Source organism: Aricia agestis, chromosome 12 (assembly GCF_905147365.1).
Source record: "Aricia agestis chromosome 12, ilAriAges1.1, whole genome shotgun sequence".
NCBI classification, from domain to species: domain Eukaryota; kingdom Metazoa; phylum Arthropoda; class Insecta; order Lepidoptera; family Lycaenidae; genus Aricia; species Aricia agestis.
Genome location: NC_056417.1, coordinates 2935078 through 2962025, shown reverse-complemented (window position 1 = coordinate 2962025; position 26948 = coordinate 2935078). Strand labels below are relative to the sequence as shown.

General features: G+C 35.6%; 1 protein-coding gene across 2 annotated transcripts; it reads right to left on the bottom strand.

The window, feature by feature from the left end:
* Positions 1-526: 526 nt before the first annotated feature.
* Positions 527-26120, bottom strand: LOC121732507. 2 transcript variants are annotated; one of them, XM_042122411.1, is made up of 14 exons: positions 26029-26120; positions 25169-25375; positions 24876-25033; positions 23639-23836; positions 23367-23460; positions 22750-22898; positions 18704-18883; positions 18200-18318; positions 17256-17347; positions 16385-16547; positions 15901-16033; positions 15385-15533; positions 14744-14920; positions 4279-4431 (listed from the first exon to the last, which is right to left on the bottom strand). In XM_042122411.1, the coding sequence occupies exons 1-14, from the start codon at positions 26093-26095 to the stop codon at positions 4407-4409; spliced, it is 1911 nt and encodes a 636-aa protein (XP_041978345.1). In that variant the 5' UTR covers positions 26096-26120; the 3' UTR covers positions 4279-4406. The 2 variants fall into 2 exon arrangements, with proteins under 2 accessions (XP_041978344.1, XP_041978345.1); XM_042122410.1 differs by lacking the exons at positions 14744-14920; positions 15385-15533; positions 15901-16033; ... (8 more) ...; positions 25169-25375; positions 26029-26120 and adding exons at positions 527-1721; positions 2447-2566; positions 12039-12134 and having other exon boundaries at positions 4275-4431.
* Between the last annotated feature and the right edge of the window lie 828 nt (positions 26121-26948).

Here is a 26948-nt window from a genome sequence, read left to right as displayed (position 1 = left end):
TGAAATTTCTTTTTAAAACCTAGACGCCTATTAGATGTGATTTTTACTGGTAACATTTTTTTATAATAAGGTATCTTCTTAATACAATAACTAAATTAAATTACTTACCTTAATTTATTCATAATTATTTATAAAACAATACAAAGGCGAACATTCGCATGACACTGCAATTGATGGTACATAGATGTAGGTAAAATAAAATTATTTTTAAATATTTAAGAATTATTGTTTGTTTTATCGATATTGTCGATAACAAAAAAAAAGACGGGTTGCACCCCGGGAGTGCCGGCAGAAGTGAAAACTTGATTATTAAGTATTAACGTTGTGCATTATTTTATTAACCCATTTTTTATGAAAACCGATTTAAAAAAAAAACGTTTTTTTTTTAATTAATCGAAACCTTTACAATCGATAAAATTTTTAACCCATTTTTTATGAAAAAAAATTAAAAAAAAATCGATTTTTTTAATTAATCGAAACCCTTACAATTTTTTAAATTATAATATATATTTTTTTTAAATATGCAAATTATATGTTCGAATTTTAAAATGTTAACTTTTTTACGCGGCAATTTTTGAAGCAATCATCTTCTTGAGCTACACCCTAAAAATAATTTAAATGGCAACGGTGGATAATCTAAATTACGTAACCCAAACAGGAATTACAATTGGTTCGAGCGACGGAGACAATCTCACAGGTAATTAGTACATCAATAGCGCGGAATTCATTAATCACGTTCTCGCGTTTGTCTCGGCGTGTCTGATTTGTTTGTCGGCCATCATTGTGACGTCATCTGTATTCTGTACGTCACTGCGTCGGGCTGTGTCTGGGCGTGCGTACCTCTCGTCTGTCCGGCCACTTGTTAGCTGTGTATTGCACATAGCCTGGATCAGTGGGGGTTCCCGACGCTCTACCATCTAAATCATGATCTTTTTCAGCAATAGGCTCCATAGCGAAGGAACCGGGCGTATCCCCTCTTCGGGATCTAAAGGAGCCTTTCAGGTACTCCTCTAACTGGTGGAGAGTCGGCGTCGGCACCGTCTTCGTTCTAGTCGGAGACCTCGGTCTCTCCTCTTTGGCGTAACTTTTTGGTCTCCCCGCTTTCACCTTCGCGAAGATCGGTGCTTGAAGTTCAGGCAGGTATTTCTCTCGGACCGGCAACCTTTCCTGTATGTTTCCGAAATATTCGCTAAAGTATTTCTCGTTGAACTTCGCTAGTTCCGTTTCGTAGTGGTACCGGTCGATTTCGAGCGGGTCAGCCAATCGCACGTAGTTGTCCGCGTCCAGATTCCGCAAGGACCCAAACTTGGACTCCTTTAATTCGTCTTCTATCCTCAACTCCTCCAGTTTAGCTAAAGTCTTCAAGTTCTCCGTGCTAGACACGTCTGTCTTCGTCTCAATTTCTTTCTCTACGTCTAAAGTTTTCGGTCGTTCGTTTTGTACTTTTCCGTTCGGTTTCTCCTTATTTTTTTCTTTCTCGTTTGTCTTTCCGTTCGTGATTTTTCCGTTTTCGAACGGTTGGTTGAGTATGGTTACCTTTTTGTCTGGTTTGGGGGAAATTATTGGGTCGGTTTGGGAGTAGCGCGTGTTGGTGTAGAGTCTGGGGCCCATGAGGTCTACCAGGAAGAGCGCCGCTACTACCAGGGAGAGGGACCCCAGCACTGACGCGTTCACTGTCAGGTTGTATGGGACTGAGTCTAGGGATGCGAGCTCTAGACCACCTGGGGACAAATAGAAGCTTTACAATACCACAATCAAACATTATGAAAAAGATTTGGAAGGCGTGTAACCTTAATTTTTGTTTACGATGATTCAAACACTAAAGAAATTTATAATAATATAATTTATTTTTTAATATCTCATAGAGACTACTTAAGTATGAATTTATCTTCATGAATATTCTTAGTCTAGAATTATTTGGTACTTTGTAATACCAACTAAAGTATTTTAATTATGATTTTGAATACAATTCAAAGATTAATGAACTTTGCGATGTGAAAACATACAAACAAAAACTTATTCTTAAGATGAATGATGTCATAAGTAATGGATCTTATTTTATCAACGTTGGAGCGATAAACTCAACATCTAGCACTATACTCCCTAAAAATATAATAGATACGCATGTATCAAAATCATAATCACTAGATGTACGATTATTTTTATCCAACTCTACCATTTTTTAATTCAGAAATCTAAGCCGGCCCCTAGACGATCAATTGTATTGTCAATATCACGCTTCAATTTTATTGAACAGTTTACTTGACAATTAGATTGAAGGCGCGCGATGTTCAATATCAACTCCAGACGGTTAATAATATTACGCAATACGTGATATGGCGCAATAACATTGCTCTTCTAGGGGCCGGCTTATATCCAACTCTACCTTTCTTGACATCGGAAATCATAGACTAACAATAGAAAGAGATAGCAAAACAAATCTCACCCAATATCAAGAAAAACAGCATCCCGAAGCCGAGCAGGATGCCCTCCAGTATCCGGCGGCCGATCGGCACCTCTTGGAACACCCGACCCATGATCAGCGCGAACGTTATTATCACGTAACCTGGGAACAGCTTTCTTTATACAACCTTTATATATCTATAGCCTTTGCTGCAGTCGGGTCAAAATGTGGAAAAACTATAGTAGTGCATATATAAAGATAATAAAAAGGAAAGGTCAAAAATATAAGATCCCTGACGTACTCGGTACTCCCTATGTCTTCTACTATACAGGATGTCACAAAACTAAGTGATAAAACTTTAGGGTGTATATATTTCTCATGTATAGAGGTCACTGTGAAAGCAGCAGCGCTGAAAGAGCATTTTTTGTGATTTGTATCAGAAGTTTGCTCATATAAAAGTGTAAAAAAAATTACTGTTTCAGCGCTGTTACTTTCACAGTGAACTTTATACACATACACAGTACACATGCTAAAATATTATCACTTAGTTTTGTTACATGTTGTATATCTATAACCAAAAGGTTACAAGGTGCAACAAAAGTTGCAGTCGGGTCAAAATCACATTTTGACCCGAAGCTTGCAGCTTATTTTTTTTTCCCATGGACAAAGATTTTAATGACAAATTATTGGTGCACTTATGTAGATAATAAAAAGGAAAGGTCAAAAATAAGATCCCTGACGTACTCCATATTATAGTCTTCCACTATCTGTATTTACATTTAACGGGCTAGATTCATTGTTGGTAGGTGACGTTGCATTATGGCAACAGAGAGAAATGCCCCAGAAGAAAACAGACAGAATGAAAGAAAACAGCTTTAAGATATTCTTAACTTGGTAGTTTTCTTAAATTTAAACAATTATAGTTCGTACTAAATTACCAGCAAAGGCTATTGATCAACATATTCATACAATCAAGAAAGCCAAGGAATGGTAAAGTAGGTTACTCTTACTTTAATAATAATATAATTATCGCAAACTTTCTCGTGTGAGAAAAGGTATTGTTCCGAGTTATGATTGATCGCAATGCTGACTATGTTATGATATGGAGATATATCTCTATTGTTATGTTGGGAAGTATTTGCTTTATGTCCCTAACATCGCTTATAATACCTTCAGATCTCTTATGTCTAGGAGACTCCTGGTCGTGGTTGGTTACCACTGTTGATCCTGGCGACACAGGAGTTGCAGTGGTGGGAATGTGTGGTGGGCCTTTTGCCCGTTTAAAAAAAGACTCCTGGTCTAGACCTAAAGTCTGGACGTATTATCTTAGAACGTAAGCGATGTCAGGGACATAAACAAATACTTTCCAACATAAGGACCAGGAGTCTCCTGCACCTAAGATCCTAAGGCCTTTATCCAGGAGATTTCTGGCACTTCCACTCCACTCCACTTTATCTATTCTTCCGTAGAGCCTAATTACGATGCAGGAGGCTTCCAGGCTACGCCCCCTTTTATATCCTACAGTCACGGCTCAGCAGCCTCATCGTCACACCACTTGTATGTCGGTACACACCAACAACACACACCACATACATGGGCGCCGGCAGAAATAATTTCCAAGGGGTGCAGATTTTAGTTTTCTTTCTGTTTTTTTCTTTTCACGAACAACAGTGACTGTCTATTTACGTCAACATAAAACATTTAGTGCCGAAACATTACGAACTATCTTTGTACGGCATGGCAATAGGGTTACAAAATGCTTTTTATTTCAATAATTCCTGTTGATCCCGAGATTCCCAAGCGGTGCAAGTGCACCCCCTGGCACCCCTGCCGGCACCTATGACCACATGCCACACACAGACATACACACCTCCATATATGGCGTCGGCAAAGGAGCTGCCCGCGCCGTCCCACGTGACGGAGTTGAGCAGCGACCACTCGCGAGACAGTTTCTGCAGCAGCAGCGCCAGCCGCGCCTCATCGTCGGTAGAGACGCGCTTCGTCACCAGACAAGCAACGCAAAAACACTGCATAGAAAGATACAAGTTCTGTAAATATATTGACTAACAAGAGAAAGCGACCACAGCTACGTTTATGGAAAGAGTTGTTCGGGATCCCATCCGACTTTACGCGAAAATGTAGAGATTAAATGTATTTATTTTCTTCTAAGGCTAAGCAGTTAAGGTATCCTAAAAAATGCACTATGCCTTTTTAATAAACAGTATAAGTTACATATTTTATGAATTGGCAGTGTTATAGAGTAAGTTAAAGAGAGGGATTGTTTATCTAGCCCCCAATATCATGTCCAAAGCCCAATGAAATAACAACAAGAGCAAATTACTAAATAATTACTAACTAATAATAATTCAATATCAATAATAATAATTATTACTTTTTATTATAATGCCATGGAGAAAGTTTAATGTTAAAAAGGGGCGACCGCTTTAAATTACTAATTTACAACTACATAATGCTGTGCTGATTTTTACCCGCATTTACCTGTAAGGCTGCAATGATAGTCATTAATTAATTAATTTAGAAAAGTATTTTAACCGCGTTTATTTTAACGACTCTATATTTTACTAACCGGAAACATAAAAAGCGCCATCTAGCGTCGAGTAGAGAACTTGAGAGAACAAGTATTATAAAACCGGTATAGCCACAGCTTTAAGGCCATGGCCGATAACGTAAGTTAATGATTTATAACACGAGTTACGCAAAACACCATGCAATAGCTAACCCACGTAGAATTCTCTTAGTGAGCGTCAAACTAATATGTAAACAAATTAAGTTATGTCATGGATATAGTTACTTATTTACTATTGAATAGAGTTCTAACAAGACTAGAAGAAACTTTCTTCGTCATCATCTAAACTCAAACTCAAAAAATTTGATTCAGAATAAATTTTACACCTGAATTCTGGAAACTTTAATCTTTCGTGAAATTGCCCCTAAATCTAAATTCTGGAAACCGTATATTTTACCATGACGGAAAGTAAATTATAATATTACGTATATAGGTAATCTTTCCTAAAGTACAAATTTCTACAAAATCTGTTCAGCTGTTTATGTGCCGAGGCAACCGACGACAAACGTTTATTAAATTACTATGGAAAATGGAGAGACGAGCAAAGTGCAAGATCAGCTGCTATCAATCATGCTAGGAGCGGCAAAAACTAGCTATAATTTTTTTGTGAAACACAAGATTTTTACAGCTGTAGCAAAATAGGGCAGGCTCTATAGTAAAGCTATATGGCCACCCTTTATGTGATGAGTAGTACCCTGTCAGGCTCTAAACAATATGTTACTTGAACTTCTTGTTAGCACACAGACCACGGCCCACGCACAATGGAGTATCATTCAATACTTCAGTCCTACATACTGACTGCCATGACGACTAAGTACAATAGATATTAGCGAGGAATCACACTTTTAGTAGGAACACGAAACCATGTATTTTAAAAGGATATAAATAGCCACTTCGGGTAGGGTTACAAGTTACAACTTACTGTATAGTGTATACTAACCTAATACCATAACCTAATACAAGCAACAGTTTTCATAATACATACGGTACTTATATCTAAATAATTTTCTTTTCTCTATTAAATCAGTTTTTGCTCAAAATTTTCACTAAAACTCCATGGTGCTCCACTCACCGCTTAGGCAACTAAGCATTTGTGTCCTAAGTCCGCACCCACAAAATGTTTTAATTTTGAATGCAGTCTTGTTCTAAATCATCTAAAAAAACCTATAAAGAACATAACTACCTATACATTCAAACACAACACGCAATTTTCGTCCAATAATTATTGTAATTTTAGCAATAAGCAAGACAAAACATACAATAGGCTAAAGCCTGCCTATAGAGTTGGGCTACGCAGAAGCAAGGTAAGTACTAATTATGTATTCTGTGTCAGAAGTCAGAACGCAGAATGATGAAGTAAGGAAAAAAACTCTTGCAATGATATTGAAACGTACATTTTTCTTGTAAAGTAAATAAAAAATTGAATAATGCTAAAACAACTACCTGCATAAGTAGGTACATGCAGTGGTGCGTCGCGAGTCGCGACTTGCGACTGGTCTCGAATCTCGATCCAAGGGTCAAGGACTGTCCGATATTATCAAGATGTAATTACCATCAAATTGCACTTAAATCATAAATGCAATCTATGTATAAACTATAAATATTAAGGATACGTTAATATCATTTCACAAGAATCCTTGAGACACTTTGTAAAAAGTCGGAATGTCTGCATTTTTAAACTTGTTACAATTCAGAAATTATAGTTGACTTCAAATAGGAACTATTTTTAGTATCGTTAAGTTAATGAAGTGATAAAACTAATAGGAATTTTAATTAATGCGAGTGTTTTGTACTAGAAAAATTACCTATACGAGAGAGGTTTTGTAATAAGTACCTAAGTAATTTGTAACTAGATTTGAGTAAAAACCTTATCTAGAATTAAAGTTTTCGACTAAAGATTTCAGTTTCGAACAATGCGTAATGTAGAGCATGGGCATCAGACTATCAAAGCCTTTAGCCAAATTTAATTCGATAATTTCGAAACAACAGCGAAATTAAAAGTGAGCTTGAGTTGGCTATGATGCTAACATGCTCAAGTCCATAGAGTCCGCGCCACAAAAGGAGTCCCGCGCAAAAACTGAGAACTTATTTATTTCCCATGAGATTTCGGTAGACCTAAGCTTTCTCAAGAGTTATTGCAATTTAAATAAACATTATAAACATTGTACATACATAGTGCCAAGGTAAAGTCGGTAAAATTATTATTTATGAACGATGCATTGCAACGCCGCGTCCGGACTCTACATTTACCATGTCATTCGATGTCCATCGACTGCAAGTACTCAATTGACAATCCCATACACGTAAACTTAAAAATTGTGAAAAAGGTGATTCACACCTGCGAGACGGACGGCGTGATAGATGCTTGAGGCTGACCTCCGTCCTCGAGGTAATGTCCACCGTGGGAGCCCAACACAAAGGAGCCATCGTGTGCGAGGGACTTAATGTGCATAAGAATTCAAGTATTTCCTTTATCACTTGGATAATTTAAAACGCAGTCTCCCGTGATTACAAACACGGACATACGGCCGTTCAGATTCATTCTACAGTACACACCTGAAAATTTAAGTTTTGATTTTTAGTAGTAGCTCAGTAATCTCATACATCACTAAATAAATGACTCCGACTGGCTAATCAGCTGGATAGGTCATAGGTGCATTTGCAGCGAAATTTTGGCGGGGTAGCTAACGAAGGTTTAAAATTTTCATGTAACGGTGGCCCAAGTTTATACGACTGCTATAGTCACGTTTTTATAAAATTTTCCTTATTTTCTAGAACTTTCTTAAAAGATTTTTAGATACTTAGTGCAATATAGTTCACATATTATGTGATACAGAAGAATGTAGAGGTAGATAAGTTATATACTTACAGAATTACTATTATCATTTACAAAATTAAGTATCTAAGTACGGTCTATTGCAAATTTCTAAATTAACAATTTCCTAAGCACATCATTACGTTTAACTACATTGCCGAAACTCTATTAATTATTACTTATACGCCTATAATAAATAATGATAAAAATTAACCTCATTTCTTTTGAACGTTCATGGGCATTCCAGTTTAAAGACTAGCTTTAGCTTACGACTTTTCCTTTGCAGTTCGTACAAGCCTACGAAAGATATAATATTTTAAAGTTGTGTAAGACATACTTTACCAAAATAAAAAGTGGGTGTATGCAGTCAGCAGTAGGTACGCTCACGTAAATCTCTCGCACATAAATTTTTCCTGTACTTAAACTAAGTTGTGACTTTTCGATAACACAAAGTACTTAACTATGTAGAAGATACCTACTATGGTCTCTATCTCTAACTATTACCACAGGATAGATAATAGTACAAGTACTATTACCAGTGCCGTAAATAGAGGGGGGGCGCAAAAATGGCCAAACCAGGCAGGAGTATTATTTTTTCGGTTTGCTCCCGATAATAGTTCCCGCTGCGCCCCTAGAGCACGATTCCAACAGTAAAATAGACCTATACATTGCTTTGGGTAATATAGGTAATATCTAAAAAAGCAAGGGCGCAGTTGTAGAAGCTCGCACAGGGCGCATAAAAGACTCTTTACGGCACTATTACTTCCACATTATAAGTTACTAGATGACGCCCGCAACTCTGTTCCGCCAAAACTCGTTTATCGCGAAGAACCGTACATTTTTCCGGGACAAAAAGTACCCTATGTTCTTTCCCGGGCCTCAAAGTATCTCCATGCCAAATTTCAGCTAAATCGGTTCAGCGGTTTGGGCGTGAAGAGGTAACAGACAGACAGACAGACAGACAGACAGACGGACAGACACACTTTCGCATTTATAATATTAGTATGGATAACTTTAAATTCGACCGCATTTTCTCGTATGTCGTACTCGCAACGCACTTGTGGCTCCTCCAGTCTCGAGCAACTGCTTCCCAATCGAAATTCAGGAGGCAAATTTTACTATTTAAGATTTGCCCCACATTTGCCCCCGCAAAAACGATTGGGAAGAAAAAAATGTACCTAATGAAAAATCTATGAATTTTTCTTTGTTAGATTACTAATCTAAAATCTCCATTGACATTTATAAATTTTGTGAACGTGTATGTGTCGCAACTCGCAATGTGTGACGATAGTTATGTAGTTGGTGTTGTAACATCGACCTTCTGTAGGTAAACATTGCATGGTGAAATGGTATGGGTACTGTCGAGAACCCATTGTATCTACGTATCGACCTTATTATCAAAGCATTAGGGCTCAAAACTTGTTCGTTTATGTTATCACTTATCAGTTTGTAGTTTACAAAGTAATATAATAGCGAGCTACCTGCATATAAGCATAACAAACCCTTAGATACCGTTGTAGTTTGTAGAGCAAAACAATAAAGTAAAGGCAAACCTATTGTACTTATTCCACGTAGTATAGTATGACAAATAATCTCTAGTGTCTACCAAATTTTTGTTTAATGCCGGTGCAGTTATGAAATGAAACAATACAATATAGACGATATTCATGCAATTTAGGCAGAGAAGATAACAAAAGTATTTTATTAAGTAGGTAGAGCAAATGTTGACGAAATTGGAAGCAACATGCGTCTACTTATATATTTTTTCATGTTTACTGTATGTACCATTTAAGCAAAAATAAACTAGTACCTACTAGATACTAGGAAACAAGATAACACCTATCTCTATTGAAAACTGAAAAGAAAATGCATGATTTTCATTTAATTTCCCTAAAGAAAACCATAAAAACTTTCCAAAATAACAAAAAAATAAAGTAGAAATTGTATTAAAGATAATCCAGTGTAAAAAGTGTCGGTACGAACCGTGGGAGTGTGTCTAAAGCTAAGGTTACGGTAGAGCCTTGAGGAGAGGACGCCAATTGATTGTTGTACAGTATTTAATCACGATTAGTTATAAACAACTGTTTGATAGCAGTTAAAATTAGTAAACTATTCGTCTACCTTTATCATAGGTAGGTTGAAGAGTCAAAAACCGTTTTTCACTTGCTCACTAATATATTGCTATAGATATACCGGAAAGGGAAACCTATGCGATAATAATATGAGCCTGCTGCCTGATAGCAATATTTTGAGTTTATAAATGTGCGAGTTTAGATGACATGATGATAATATAGGATAGGTACTTTCCTCGGCTGGAATTTATCACCTGTAGGTACAGTTATTAGTACAGTACATAAAATTTTAATAGTACTTAGTTCATAAATTGAAATAACCTACATCAACAATTGTTTATAGGTCAAACAGTGGATATCTATATTTAGACACACAAAAACTAATTGCAATGGCGTTGCAACTCGTTCGGCAGGTGTGTGAATTATAAAAACATAGATATAAACAAACTTGAGTACTGTTCAGTTAGTCTACTTGTATAAAAAATATTTTTGAGTCTCGCTAAAACTCGAGAACGGCACAACCGATTTGGCTTCTTGAAATATTCGTGGAAAAAAAGTGATCCGAAGTTCACTTGTCATCTTATTTTAAAATATTGTTGGCCAAAATATACTACGGCAAAATATTCTAAATTAGACGTATAAAGATTTGTAGAGAAAGTCAGAAAATAGCGATAACAACATCTAGCACAGGAAACTGCGGCTTATAAGCAGACAAATTGAAATATTAACTTGTTTCTAGTAACTTGCTAATAACGAAAATTTTCACAAATTGATAAAACTATGGAATTTGGTGGTATTCCTGGGTACCTTCAGGCTTTAGGTGTAACTTATGTAGAAGCCAGAAGGTACTAAGAGGCGATATGTCTGATCCGTTTCCCTAGTGGCTAGTCCTCTACAAAAAATATACACACATACTACATAGTGTACATGTTGTAAAAACTATTTGCGCATAGGTGCGCAAATAGTTCGCGAGTGAATTTATTCTACATTATATCTCGGCGCAGCTTGCAAGTTGCACGTCCTATCTATAAACCGCATTGAAGAATGTTGTTAATGTGACTCATGTCATTAATAAACTAGTCTGTACTCTGTACGTAGGTATTTCGAACGCTTAATGTGTACTCCTTACTACGAGTAGTCTCTAGACTCTACCGCATTATGTTGGTTAAGTCCTAAAGTCTTAGATGAATCAAAAGATGCTTTATAATAAATTATTATCAAAACATTTATTTTTAAAAAATCTGGTCCACAAGTAATTTTAATATAACCTATGACTTGAATACACGATCTACATTCCCTCACATTGCATTCGTTGCTTGAAAAATCAAAACCAAACCATTCGTGTTTACTTATTAAAATCTACGCAAAACCGTAAAAAGAGATGGAATACGATAATATCAGACTATGTAGTAGGTAGACTACCTATTTTGAATTTGAAAAGCATTTTCAAAGCAAAATAAACCTAATTAGGCGGGAAAATCCCACATTACCAATTCAGATTAGGTAAAACTGCTTACATTGACTTAAAATTAGATATTATGTATTAACTATTGTAATTAAAAATACCATGACGTTTTCAAGTCTTTCGTAGACACGGTTTGTTACCGGTGTATGTTCGCTGTTTGAAATTATGAAAATATCGTGTTGTGACTTATGTTATTATAAAAGAGAGAGATGAAATGAATAAGGAGTAAAATTATGATTTTAATCGATAATTTTTATAAAATAAATGTATGTATTGTATCAAAAATAATAAAGCAATAAGCAATTGACTAATAGTTATCCAAATAGTGCACGAAAACGTTCTAGATTGACCTAATAACAGCTGCTTACTTGATAACAACTAATAAAAAACTAATGAAACGAAACAATTTTTCACCACTAAAGGAAAACACCGAAATATTTTTACGACATAATTAAGCAACTATAAACCAACCTAACCAATAGAAATAAACACGACGCACGATTAATATTATAAGTTACTTAAAAGCAAACGTTTTAAACTGTTGAGCACAACTTAATTAACACTCGTATTATCAAACATAAAATAATAAATATTATACTTTTGCTTTTAACACTCAAATAAATTTAAAAAAAAACGAATAAATTCCTTTTTTTTAAATATGTTCCAAATGTTCAAGTGGTTTACGAAATACTTACAAACTCTACAATCTTGAGCGCGACCCACTTGTCACATAGCACCATGGTTCACGTTATCACAGTTTACACACCCGCGCATCGCCGGCGCACGCGTCGCTTTGACGGTGCGCGCGCGGCATTGGCAGGTATGAGGTCGATGCCGTAATCTTACTTACCGTAAATCTCAGGTACTCTTACAACGTTGTTAAAGTTAAGTAGTCATTAAATGTTTGAGTGCAGCCGTAAGTATTATGAGAATAATCTGTACAGTATTATACTACCAATTGTAATATTGTTATATAAATGCAACATTCGTGCAACACGAATTAAAAGATTTAATAATAATCGAAGCGCCATCTAATATCAAGAAGAAGCATTCCTAATGTTGGGCCACTATTCACGATTACATATTGTTTTTTTTTATTAAATAAGGGGGCAAACGAGCAAACGGGTCACCTGATGGAAAGCAACTTCCGTCGCCCATGGACACTCGCAACATCGGAAGCGCTGCAGGTGCGTTGCCGGCCTTCTAAGAGGGAATATGCTCTCTTCTTGAAGGTTTGCAGGTCGTATAGGTCCGGAAATACTGCTGGTAACAGTTCGTTCCAGAGTTTTACAGTATTGTATAACCATGATTGTCACTTGGGTTGTAAAGTTGTAAAATATAAAATTAACAATCGACGACAATTATGAGAAATCACAGATGATATCTCTCCGTGTTTGTGTAAATCTAAAATTGGCTAAGACTTATAGAGTATAGACGAACGGCACTGGCCAACGGCATACGCGTCGACGGCAGTGTCAATCGCTGGATTTTTTTATTGATTTTTCTTTGACACTCGTCGACGGCAGTCGACGCGTGCCGTCGACAAGTGCCGTTCGTCTGTAAGCGCTCTAATGTGGAGCTTGTTAGAACAAATATAATATTGTGCAAAAATAAAGTAAGCTTAAAATATGTGCAGTATGTAGCATCAGTGAAACAAATAAAACAAGCGGTTAAAACTATACTTAAATTTATTGGACATTCATTAGTAGCAAGCACAATACATCTCATAACAGAGAGATAAATTCATGTCGGGATATTCTTAATGCCGTCTGTTCAGAGTTCAGATTTTTAACTCGTAGTTTCTATATGATTAACCCTTGTGTCAACATAAGGTCTACATAACAGTAAAATAACTCTGAACAGATTGTAGACGCTGACAAAATTATTCGAAATTGATTTGTGCTTAAAAACCTGATTAACGCTTGTACAGTAATAATTGTGTACATAAACTACATTGAAAAATCATCTAAAACTTTTATATGCGATTCGCGGGACAGATCTTAGCCGCTGCTACTCTTAATTCATAATATTATCACTTCGATAAAATTGAAAAAAAAACTTATTTAAAATTTAATTGTTCATCAACTACTTATTTATAGTTAAAATTAATAAATTTATCTCTCTTAACTTATTAGGAACATAGACATGCAATTAAAACATTAGGTACAGCTTGTGTAAAATTTGAATGTAGAGAAAATAATCAACAGTGTTTTTGATATTGCCTACCGTCACTAGATGGCGCTCCCTACAAAAGAAATTTTACAAAAACTGCATTCACAAAACAAAAATAAAAGCATGCAATTAAAACTTAACCCACTGTTAAAATTCGAATTTCCCTAGCACACCTCAGCAAACATATTTTGTTAACATTTGAAAGATTTTATTTGTTCCCAATTTCACCAACATCCTTAAAAGTTAATTGTTGATTAAATTCTAATTATCTCATGCCATGATATTTAGAAAAGCAATTAACGGAATAAGCGTTAGTGAAATTAGGATCTGGCATACAATCTTATTATCATTCACACAATCTCCCATTACAATTAGAATTAAAATAAAAAAATCATCCCCTGAACCACCTTAAATTATAACAGTATAAAATGGCAACACACCAAGGAAACAATGTTAGTGCAAACGAAACAGTTATTGGTGCAAAAACAAACACAGAAAAAAACATAGAAAAAATGGGTAACTGTGTACACTGGACACTTGATTTGAACATTAACTTAAAAAGCATTTAAAAACATAAATATTTTCACATAATGTGATTAAATTGTAATTAGATTGAAATGTCATCGATTTCATCAAAGGATCACTATGATTCATATTAGAAAAGTAATAAATTGTTTCGTTAAATACGTGCATACGAATTCGAAATGGTTGTATACATATTTATTATTTACATAAAATGTTGTTCAATAATAAAATATTAAACTAAGCTGTATGTTCTTGTATCCGCAAGATAAAAATTAAATGCAAGATAAAACATCAAATTCATTTATCATAATATTACTGAAACCATAAGTATTGAGTTAAAATATATAATAAATAAGTTAAATATTGTTTGTTTTATTCACAAATGTTGACCATTTTAATTAAAAAATGATTTTGTATTTTAAATAAAAACTGTCTTTATATTTTAAGTTAAAAGTGGTAATTCGTACTAGTAAATTTCATATCAAAGATATGAACATTGTAGTAATCTTGCATCAGAATTATTTCTTTTGTGCTTCAGAAAAAGATGATATTTTGAGAGGCAATAAGCAAAAGCTGTTATCTCTTTCGCACTCTATACTAATGAAACAGGAGGCATGAGAATATCAAAATATTGACGCAAGCAGGCCTTCCCAGCTGCATGTATAATTAGTGTATACAGTTACCCAGTACATATCCGACTCACTCTCTGGACGCCATAAACTCCTCTAGCGGGTGCCGCGACGTCCACGGGTTAAAGGCGGGCGGGGCGGGGGGAGCGGGCTGCGCGGGGGCCGCGGGCTCTCCCCACACGCTGGCGGCAACGTTGAGAGTCGACATGGACGCCATGAGGGACTCCATGCTGTGCATCTGATCGCTCCATCTGTGGATATGAATGTTGAGGGTATACTGATTTATATTAATACATTAGCATAGGGCCCAATCTCGCCATTTAGCCGCTCCGGGCAAAGATAATTTTCGCCGCCCTTTACATACAGACAGAGGCGAAAATTATGCATTTTTACAGACTACAGAGAACCACTTAAGTCAGCTAGTTTTGTTGGGAATGAAGGGAATATTTAATATTCAAATATTTCCTCTATCCAACCTGAAGTAGGTTGGAACTTGGAAGGTAAAATTGTCAAACCGACCCTCATTTTTCCGCTAAATCGTTTCGGCTCGCCCCCCCATAAGGTTCTATTTATCTCAGAAATCTATTAGCATTTAGCACGCAGTTTTTTGTCATGACTAACTAACAAGAGTATGAACACATTAAACATCACATTGAGCACCCTATGCAGGAGCTTGGTACATGAAAAATATTCTAAAGATAGTAAAATTACTCACTGTTCGCGAGGGCGCTGCCGCTGCGCCTCGTGTATCATGCGCAGGCGGCGCGCGGCGGACCAGCGCTCCAGCGCCAGCGAAGCCCCACTCTCCGCCTCGCCGCCCGTCCGCGTCAGCTCCACGCCGCGCTCGGGGCTCCAGCGACCAATCTGCGTTGCATAGTAATATTTTAAATTATTTAGCACTAGGGGTCTGCCCCGGCCTCGCCCGTGGTACACACATAGCCTATAGCAGTCAGGGACATCTTAGCCATAAATAGGTGACAGAATTTTTGAAATCGGTCTAGTAGTTCTTATCGCGTTCAAACAAACATAAACTCTTCAGCTTTATATTAGTATATACTATAATATATGATAATGATAAGAAAAAGTATCATTAGTAGAAGCTTCTTGTGTCTGCTGCCAACCGACACTTCTAGACAAAAAATATTTGCTACCAATATGTACTCAAATATGTATAGTCCGATCAAGCTGACCCATTCACGTTTCATTTCATTCAACCATTGTCACGTGTCACCTCTCTATACTGTCGCAGCAGCTGCGGCGACTGCGGCAGCGACCAGTCGACAGCGGGCCGCGCGCCGCCGCCCCAAGCCGCCGACGCCGCCGCCACCAGCGCCTTGCGAGCCATGGCGGCGCCGCGGTGAGACCTAGGGCACATATTTTTATTCTCTACTTTAATAAAGAGCTTGACATAACATATTATAGTATTGAGTTTATGTTTAAAATTCATAGCACATTCATAGAAACAGCAATGGTTGTATCGGTCTCAGGTCTATATCAATTTGTAGTAAGCAGTACCATAGCTCATAGGAATTCCGAACCTATACGAGGCAATCAATAATCTCCGAGACTTGTGTTGCAATTCCAAACGCTATGACTGAAATGCTGCTTCATGTGAGCCAAAATATGTGACTGCACTAATAGTTGACCAATTCCAAAGTAGCATAATTTGACCCTCTCCCCTCACACACACATACAACAACACATTACACACTTACTTGTACTCTACAATAGCAGCGACGGAGGCGACGGAGCGGCGTATGCGCACCTCATGCACCTCGTCAGTCAGCGCATACAGCAGCCGGACTATCTCCGCAGACGACGTGCTCGGTGGTATGCGGGAGACGAAGATGCGACAGTTGTTGATGGACGGGCACACACCTATTACATTATAGACCTTAAATAAGTGTGCGTAAGGTCCAATTTGGTCATTACAGCAACTTCCAACTAATATGCCACAAAAGTGGTTTGATATTTAGAAGGGCTTGCATAATTTTTTAATACTTCTATCGTAGGAATGCCAGACACAATAGATTTTAGAAGTTAAAACCATGATTAAAACCAAGCATGTTCGAAGATGATCTTCGTTCATCTTAAGACTTCAACATCTCCAGGATTTAATATCAATATCTATAGCTTGCACCAATATTCCACTACAAACTCCAGAGACATATATTACCTACAAAGAAAGTTACTTTTCTCATTGATATCTAAAAAATACCTTTACAATTTCCGTAATTAGAGCGAAACTAATTGGTGACCCCTGTCCTAGTCTCTAAAGTTATAAAAAAATCTTATGAGGCTACAAAACGGTGTACTGTATATTATTTAAGGAGCTGGCGAACAAAACCGGTCAAGGTGCGAAAGTCATTTTTTTTCGAATCGTCTTCTCTAGACCCATCTGCGTCAATCCCAGTTAATATTTTCAATCTGAACCGGTTAGGTTTTAAAATGTCCATTTTCAAACAAAACCGGATAAGTTCAGTAGTAGTAGTAGTTGATACTAGTTTTTTAGCCACTGTGTAATTTTTTTTCTTGCAGTTCTGTTAGCTCCTCATTTATATGATGCTTAAAGTGATTAAAACTCACCAAGTTGCCAAGAAGGTCTGATCATGTAGTTGTTAAACATTTGAATTGCATTACTGGCCTCTGCCTCCGTAGTATACATAGCAAAAGCGTACCTGAAAATTAATTATTAACTTGTCTGGGTGGCTTTACACTCAAAGAAGTTGGTCTTATGTACAGTTAAGGATCTAGTGAAAACTATTTATTCACTTATTTGTCGGGTGGCTTTACACTCAAAGGAGTTGGTCTAATGTTCAGTCAAAGATCCAGTGCACCACCTTATTACTTGGTTTTACCAGAGACCAGCCATATTCAATTCCTCTATGGTTTTACTAACTTATTGATATAAAATCTTATAGTAATAATAAAGCCTTTTATTTACTGTGTGGTGAAATAAAATTTTATAAGACATGTAAATTAGACAGGCAAATTTAATTTTTTCCTGACTTATAAATTAAGAAAATTTTGAGGCTGGTTTATGTGGTCTTTAAAAATTGTTTAGAACATTTCTGTTGTTTCTATTGACTATGTGCAAGCAAATTGCAATGTAATAATTATGAAGTTTTTTTACTTTTATTTATATTATGTACTTATATTTTTTTATATTATTACTTTTATTTATATTATTCTGGTAACAAATGCAGAAGTCTCCAATTATTATGACTTTTTCAGACAGTTGTAATAAGCTCAAGACTTAGGGCCGCGCTACACCGGAATGACAGCGGCGAGGCGAGCACTTTCAGTGTTATATGATTTTAAACTTTATCTTCATTATCTTAATACATAGTATCGCTTGAGAAATCGCGGCGGGCGATTCTCAAGCGATACAATGTATTACAATAATGAAGATAAAGTTTAATATCATATGACACTGAAAGAGTGCTCGCCTTGCCGCTGCCATTTTGGTGTGGCGCGGCCCTTAAATGATCAGCCATGTCAGCTGATGACAAGTGAAGAATTATTCTTACCCGCGGTTCCAGCCAGAAAAGTTGATCATCAGGCGAAACTCGAACAGATCGCCGGCTCGACTAAACAGCGGCACCAGAGTGTCTTCGAAACAGTCGTGGGGAATACGGCCGATAAACACCTGTGGCGAAAGATAGGTTACCATGTAAATAGTCAATTATGTAGGGGCTCTTGCACTCTTTGTAGATAGATATCTTTTGGGATTTTCGGGTATAGGAAAGAACCTCCTCCTTTTAAAGAAGTCGGTAAAAAAATGAAAATACTGAAATGGCGCGAAAGATGGCGCTAGGCGTTGGTGAAAAATTTGCTGCGAATTCTGATTTCTGAAATGAGATTTTCTCAATAGCAAGATGTAGGCTAAAAGAAGCGTAAAGCCATAATATTCCAATAATTATGAATTTCGGTAGAGATGTAAATTGGAAGCTTAAGATAACTTGGAGATAAATAATCGTTTAGCCGTTTCTTGGCGGGAAACATGATTTGAAAAAATGGCTTTACCAACTTACCTCGCAGTTTCTCGAGGGCTCTGGTCCATTCCAGGCATGAGGAGCCTTCCTGTAGATTCGCTGACCATTGATTTGAGTAAGAGTATAAGATTTGTTATTTTCAGTGAGAGATAAAAGTCTTGAGGACAATTCATATTGATTTACTTCACTGGTAGAATAATGTCTTACAGATGGCATATTGTACACTTAATAATTTAATGATTAACTTAGAATTATAAATTATGTTCTGATCACTGTAATATAATTGGACTGTAAATTATTAAGAAGTAAAAAGATTGTAGGTAATAATCCAAGCCGTATTGACGACAATAAAAATGGCGTCGAAAAAAATTTCATGAAATCAAAATGGAGTAATTTTGCATGACCTTGAAAAATCAAAATACAATTTCTTTTTATTAAAAATTCCTAACCAATATAAAAAAAAAACTGATAAATTGATTTGTAAAATATTCGTGTATTATTTTTTCGAATTTTATATATTGTTTCGAAAGTTATAAAAATGTTTGCTATAGGTAATTAAATACAATGCTTCCTGTTTCGGATACCTAATTTTGTGAGTATTTTGAATAAAGATTTCCGGTTATAGAAAACACTGAAATTTGAACGTCAAAAAGGGGAGAATGGCCACCCTTGATCCTTATACTTGTTAATCTTATTTAATAAAGTTTAATTATAAGAACTCCCACACCGATTTCGGTGGCGGTAGCCGGTTGTATTGAAACCAGACCAGTTACGCAGGAGTAATTTTATAGTGTCCAAGTGGCCTTAGTCCTTTTACTCATGAAGTCAATACCCAGTGGGATGGAAGACCGACACGACTGGCGAGGGATCATGAGCAGGACCGACTTTTTACATGCCCATCCGACACATGGATCATCTTACTTTTCAGACAATCAACTGATCAACCTGCAATGTCCTAACCAAACTTGGAAATAACATGTTTATGACCTCCGAGTCTAGAGGCACGCTCGAAACCACTAGACCGAGGAGGCGATATTTTATTATAATTCGACAGCTCCACAGAGTACTTTATTATGGACAGCTCTATGAAATGTTAAGTGCCTCGTCGCTCCGCTGCAGTGTAGTGTCGCATTAGTCTGATATTCACTAAAGAAAGTCACAAAACGAAGACACAATATATTTTCAGCCGGCTGCCGCTTTGGCAGGGGATTGATGGGTTAAAAGTATTTACACTACCCATTGTATACGTATAGTATATAAATACTAAATAGGTTAAACAGGCAACGAAATAAAAAAGCGATTAGAGCAAATTTTAATTATAAGTAGGGCAGTTCCATGTAAAAGTCTACCATAAACTAAGAAAATAATTTTTTGGTATTAAATATACAAAATTATAGTCACAACATTATGATACTATTAAGATTTTATAGAAGCAACAATTTCTAAGCATTACTTTTCTACCAAAGCTGCCATTTATGAGATGATGTCGTGAGCTCGGCTGAGTGTGGTTTTGTGTGATGAAGTTCTGACTTAGTTTTCACGTTATCTATTTTTAATTCTTGTCATATTTTGTTACACACTGATTGTTCACACAGTTAAATACCGATATAGCTTTTGAGATTCGGGAAAATTCATTTTAAAAAGATATAATAGGCTTGTAAGATCACAGTGTCGAGTTGTAGTGTCGGTCACATAAAAAACATTACTTTTGTCTTTAACTACAGTAAGTAAATTACTTTTACATCAATAAAATTAGAAACTTTCCTTCGTGACGCCGTAACTCAAATGGTACTGGCATTAAAAATTTGTCATCTTTTTTTATAACACCTAAATTCTAAAAAATATTTTTGTAGTGTCGGTCACATTATAGAGTTGATCACGCCCAAAAGTAGCGTTTTGGTTGTTAGTTTTGATGATAGATGGCGAAAATAGCTATAGAAAGCAGAGAGAGAGAAGCAGAAAGCTAAATTATTATTTTAAGAACCTGCCAGACCACATCAAAGTCAAATATAATCCAAAATTTAGCGATGTCTGGAAATGGGAAGCAATTGTCAAAAAATTTGGCAGTAGAACATGCGATTCTTACAGATATCGCAAGAAAATGAGATAAAATTATTAATCTTTTAACTTTATTGAACGTAAGGTAGACCTGCAGAACTGGAAACCTTCTAAAGTAATAGCGACCGAAACTCCATAGTGTCTGGTCGTTCTTGGGCATTTTCAAAAAAACGTGTACCCTTGCAAAAATATGTCTATATTTTTTAAGGTCATTTATTTACCTTTATTTGAATGTCATATACAAGGAAAAATATTGAACTAATGGAATAAGTTAAAAAGAACGCTGAAAACGTTATATTATTCTGATATTATTGAAACAAAATCAAATTTTCGACGAAACAGATTCCGTTGTGCGACTAAATGTAAAATATAATTTAATACAAAAAAATACAGCAATAAATGGATTTCTTCGTTTATTTAATCTAGTGAAATGCATATTTAATTGTTTATTAAAAAAAATATAGATAATTTCAAGGATCAACAAGAGTAGCAATTATTTTTAATCCATAGTGTGACCCACTAGGTAGTGGATAATAGTTATCACAATTTCATTTTTATACTAAATACTAAGCTAATTTTGCAACGTGTCAACAGTAATAACAGTTGGAGAAAGTATAATAATGCTTACAAAATATGGTCACTTATCTGAACAAATAAACCGTTCCTGAAGGACCGTCCAACCTGCGTCCGCGTCTTGTAGCAGATTTTTAACTACTAAATTCAAATTGGAGTTTCTCGATGTACAATGAAATATAGTGCTATCATTTAGTGCCAAAAATATTTTTGTAGTATGTTTATAAAACTAAAAAAAAAACGGTCACTAAACAGAACATTCCGGTCGGGTTGTTTTTTCATGATTATAATTTTAATTAATTTGTAGTTAAATTATGTTAGATTTTTCAATAACAAGACATTCAATTGATACATTAAGTATTTAGGAATCTAACATATGTTTTTTAAGTAACTTACTTTAAGAAAAAAAATAGTTATTAAAGATTTTGTTACAACTTTTGGGGACAGGTGAATTTTAATAGTTTTCGGTAGTTAAAAACCCTTATAAATCTCATACTAAATAAAATTTTATACAAACGTGAATGTATTTTAATAAAAGAAAACTTGTTTTTTCTCCTACATTAAAATTACAAAATGTTAGTATGTAATTTTTTACAAATAATCTGTAGCGAAGTCAAGAGACAAGGTAAAAACCAGGGGTACACATTTTTTTGAAAATGCCCTCTTACCTCTATATAAAGGAAAATTTTTAGCTTAAAAAAATTACGAAAGTCTGCCTATCGCTGCCTCTTGGGTTATTATGTTAATAGTTTTTTAGAAGATTTCGTGTTGAGTTATTTTTTGACTAATTATTAGTGATTTCGTTTTTATGATGTTTAAGTTCAAAAAAAACATTTTAATGAATTAACTAAATACTGATTTGCTTTTATATAATTTTAGAGTTCATATTGTACGTGCTGAGATACATAAATTTTAAGGTGTCATGTAAAACTACCGACTTTTACCTGCCCAAAGTGAGTGTAGTGTCGGTCACGTTTTGGGCTGTAGTGTCGGTCACAATTTTTTTTGCTAATAAATATTTTTTTAAATAACTTACAGGTTATAGGTAACCATTTTATAATAGTTTGTTTCATGCACTTTCCATAAAAATACAAAATAGAGTTATTTAGCACACAGAGAGGAAGATTATTGGTGTTTACAAACACTCTCAGAAACGACTTCCTTATGCATGTAGTGTCGGTCACGTTTATGTTTGACTAAATAAATGCTATTTGAAAACAATAGTGTACCCCATTTTTTCTGCATAAGTTGTTTAATCTGCTACAAAGCCATCTTAAAATTGATATTAACAACATGATAGTAACCATAATATATGACAAAATAAAACGCAAGTCGTATCAAATGTAGAGTCAGTCACATATGGAATTGCCCAGTAAGTAAATTATAAGTTATAATTTTTTCATATTTTTCACTTGCTTAATATCAAAGCTTTTCTGTATTTGTGATCTTAATATATAAACCCTACGAGACTTGGAGTTCATTCTTGATATCTGGGCGTCTGAGAAATACGCCAATAATTTTTGATCGATTTTTTCCATTACTTGCGGGCGTATAGCTGGAATTGCTTCGAGTTTGAGATAACCTATATGTTTTCTTGGAATGCCTGAAAAATATTTTTTAGTACAGCTTAATTTATTCAAAATACAGGGTATAATAAAACAGAGTATTAATATATTATGTCCCTACTCCCTTGTATAGAGTTTACTGCTAAAGGAATAGCGTTGGAAGACATTTTTTTTTATTATTTTATGGCCAATGGGCTTTATGCTTTCTTGGGTATTAAATTATCTCCATACAAAATTTCACCGCAGTCGGTTAAGAGATTTGAACGTGAAAAGATACTAGACCTAGTTCTAAGTTGTAGTTGGGCTCGAGTAGTCACACCTTAACTGACTAATATAAATAAAAATTACTATGTTTAAAGAAAATATCAATAGGAGTGATAGTTTTTCCGTAAAGTGTACCACAAATTGTACAGGTTGTGGGATATACTAGGGTTCGCTTCGCTCGCCCTGATTACATAAATAATAGATAATACAAATACATAGTATAACTATACTGTTCCTATTACAATTAATAAGTCTGTCTAGTTTTGCGAGTTCGTATGCGGACCATACGTAGGGACTTCCGTATGCTTCCGAGTCAATAGCTATGGAATATAACGTCTGCAAAAAATAAGAAAAACCAAAATTAGTGTTTTATTAACAAGTTTCAAAACACCAAAAATGTTTAGCTTAGGTATCCGGAATTTTTGACTCCAGCAGCTAAAAAACTTCCATAAGCTATTCGTCATAGCAAAATATACTAGAGTGTACTATGTTCCCAAACTTTAAACCAGCTTACCTTTAACTGTTCAATACTACATCTGTCTAATTTCTTCAAGTTTTCAGAAGCTATATCCTTGAACACTTTTGGCGGAATTTTCCTAAGATCTTTCACTGGAAAACCACATAGCAGGTATCCGAGTTCATTTGTATATTGTGGGTCTTTGTACGCTTCTTCGCCAAAATACCTTCTAAACGCCGCAATGATAATACCAAACTGTAAAAAAAAAACAAAATAATTGTACCCGGTTTCAGACTATGATGCTTAATAGTGTTTCGAGGCATTTAGGTTTTCCAAATCTGCAGTTTACAATTTATATGTTACGCTCAAAGACCGAAAACGCTCAGTGAGGGGAAAAATAGCTCACAACGCGTTGTGGTCAGTGGTCACAGTGAAACAGCCACGACGCGTTCTGGCAATCACAAAAAGACCATAACGCGTTCTGAACATATTTTATTCTTACCATATTATCGTCGCTTATTAACAACGTATATTTGAAAAGTTTTCAAGACAGACAAAAAACTTCGTATTCTATAAGAAATAATTTGAAATTAAATATTTTAAATACTTAATCGTTTTTAACGATTTTCAAATTATTGATAATTATATAAAGAATAATATAATAAGTAGAATAATATTATTTTGTGTTCAGTAATTTGTAACTTCATATTAGTGTTTTTTTTTTTAATATAAGTAATCTGATCTCAATAAATAATAAAAAAATAGTTTTAATACTACTAGTTCATGTCTGCAACTACGTTGCACTTGCTCCATGAAAGAACGACAGATAGTAATAATAGTACGGATAGTAGGCTACTATGGATATTTTATATAAACACGTTATGCAGTAGGTAATGATAAACACGTTATGCAGTAAAAGTAAAACAAAATATATTTTGTAGTACGCGTGATAATTCTAATATAATCTTCCATACCTATGGACGATTAATCGATCAAGAAAAACAAATAGCATATCAGCCATGACACGAATTTCACTTTTTGGTGTTTTTGTGATTGCTAGAACGCGTCGTGGCCGTTTTCATTAGAGCCACAACGCAAATTTCGCGTCGTGGCTTGTGACCACAACGAACGTTGTGAGCTATTTTACCGCTCACTGAGCGTTTTCGCTATTTGAGCGTCACATATATAATGTTCATTAATTAATTAATAAAACTAGGAGTATCTGTAATACGTCAGTTTACTGGTTGTCCTCTGGGAATAGTGTTTATAGGTAACAAAATTTATTTTCAATTACCGTTCGATCGTTAACATCCACTTTATTATTTGAGAAATATCTAAATACAGATTCCACTCCCATGTTTATATAAAACAAATCTTGTTCTGGTATGTGGTCTAACAGCTTACCAAAAGCCTGCAGTTCTCTTCTTTGCAAGTATGCTGAAGTTTTGCCGTCTGTAATTTAAAACTAATCATAGTACCATAGAAAACATTATTTAGAAACGAGTAACAATAATTAGATCTAAATAATTTTTTTTCAGAGCTGTCAATTTATCTATTTTATCTACTATATAAATTTACATTTAGTACCCGTTACAAGATCCCAAGCAAGAAGAACCCTTGATAATGGTATGTATTCTTTCCTTGTATATGTTAGTATATGTAAAACAGATTCGGCATCAAGTCTCAAAAATGCTTCTGGGGGACCAAAAAACAAAATATCCATCGAATATTCGCTCGGTAGGTTTCTTATGGATATAGCCATGTCATCGTAAAGTTCAACTTCATTTTCTATTTCTGCAAAAATATTGAATGTTGAAGATGTTTAGCTTCGCTATTCTCTTAGCAGTCGTGATTTCAATTCGTGCGCGTGTGGCAACATAAATATAGTTTTTTTTCCGCTAGGGCAATGAAGGCTGATCGCCTGATAATTTATTTAATATCTGATAAGTTGACTCATACCTACATCAGATAGGCATTATAAATTTATAAGGCATATCCAGTGATGGACTAACCCTTAATCAAATTAAGCAATTGCCTAGGGCATCACGTCTGAGGGGGCATCAGAAGAAGGACAAAAAACATCCGTCCTTAGGGCATCACGTCTCACCACTCTCACTTCACCAAAAACCTCACCAAAAAAAGTTTCTAAAAAAATAACTAATGTTTTTAGGTGGTAAAACAGATTCTAGTTGACATACGGATGGGCGTGGGGAGGGGGGGAGGGTACACAGGCATGGATTGCTTAGGGCATCAATTAGTCTTAATCCGTCACTGGGCAATGGGCATATCAAAAGTCGGTCCTGCGCCAGAACTCTCTTCTACTACTACAGGTAGGTCTACCTACCTGTACCTACTAGCTAGTTTATTGCCTTAGAACCGCAATGATGCAAAATTGTATATAAGTAATAATATTTTGTAACATAAAAATAGAAATAAAAATATAAAACCAGAATCGACATCAGAAGCAAGCATAGAATTCCTCTCATCTTCATAAAACACCTCCCTTTCCTCCATAATTTTTAAATTTGGTGTCACTGGATTGTCCCTAAAATACATTTATAATTAAAGATAAACCTACATAGTTGTGCGCAAATTCAATTTTATATTAATTTTCAAGCAAGATCAGTAATATGATACTTTTTTTTTGAGCAGGGGAAATGAATTACGCATCCCCCGCCCCCTCGGGGGAAGGGGCAGGGGTATGTCGGACTCCCTCCGCAGAAGTCTACCGACTAAATGCCCTCGTCAACGCTACACGCGGAGGAGTGGGATCGACATCGCACCGCGTCCTCCGCAACTCGCAAGTAATATGATAGGTCTACTATAAATGTCGTTCGTACCAAACGTTTTACGGCCACCGCATTACCGCTGAAGTCTGAAGAGTTACATACACACTGCGGTCTGCGATGCGCGGCAAATGAGCGAAATATAGAGGAGAAGAGGGGCACTTCATCCATATGCTATTTAATAATAAGTTGCCACTGACCAGTGGGCAGTGACCACCATTACGCTGGACTCATGATACCCTTTGAAATGATTGCTGTTTTTGTGCCTATTTGAAGCGGAATCAGCGCCCCCAATGCGGGGGAAGAAAACTTAATCTGACGAAACTTGCAAATGCGGCTTTAGTACTTTTATAATGGAGGTCAGTGTAAGTTGCCCTTTAGATGTGAACTTTTTATTTAAAAAAATCTTACTCCTTATCGTATCCGAATATTTGTATTCGGAGGTTTGCTCCTAATATTATTATTATCATTAGAGCTTTGATCATAATATTATCTTGTCGGGACTCGGGAACTAAATCGTATATTTTATTATGTCACGTTTCTTGTAAATGCGCCGTAAGCAACCAATAGATAAGTTTTAT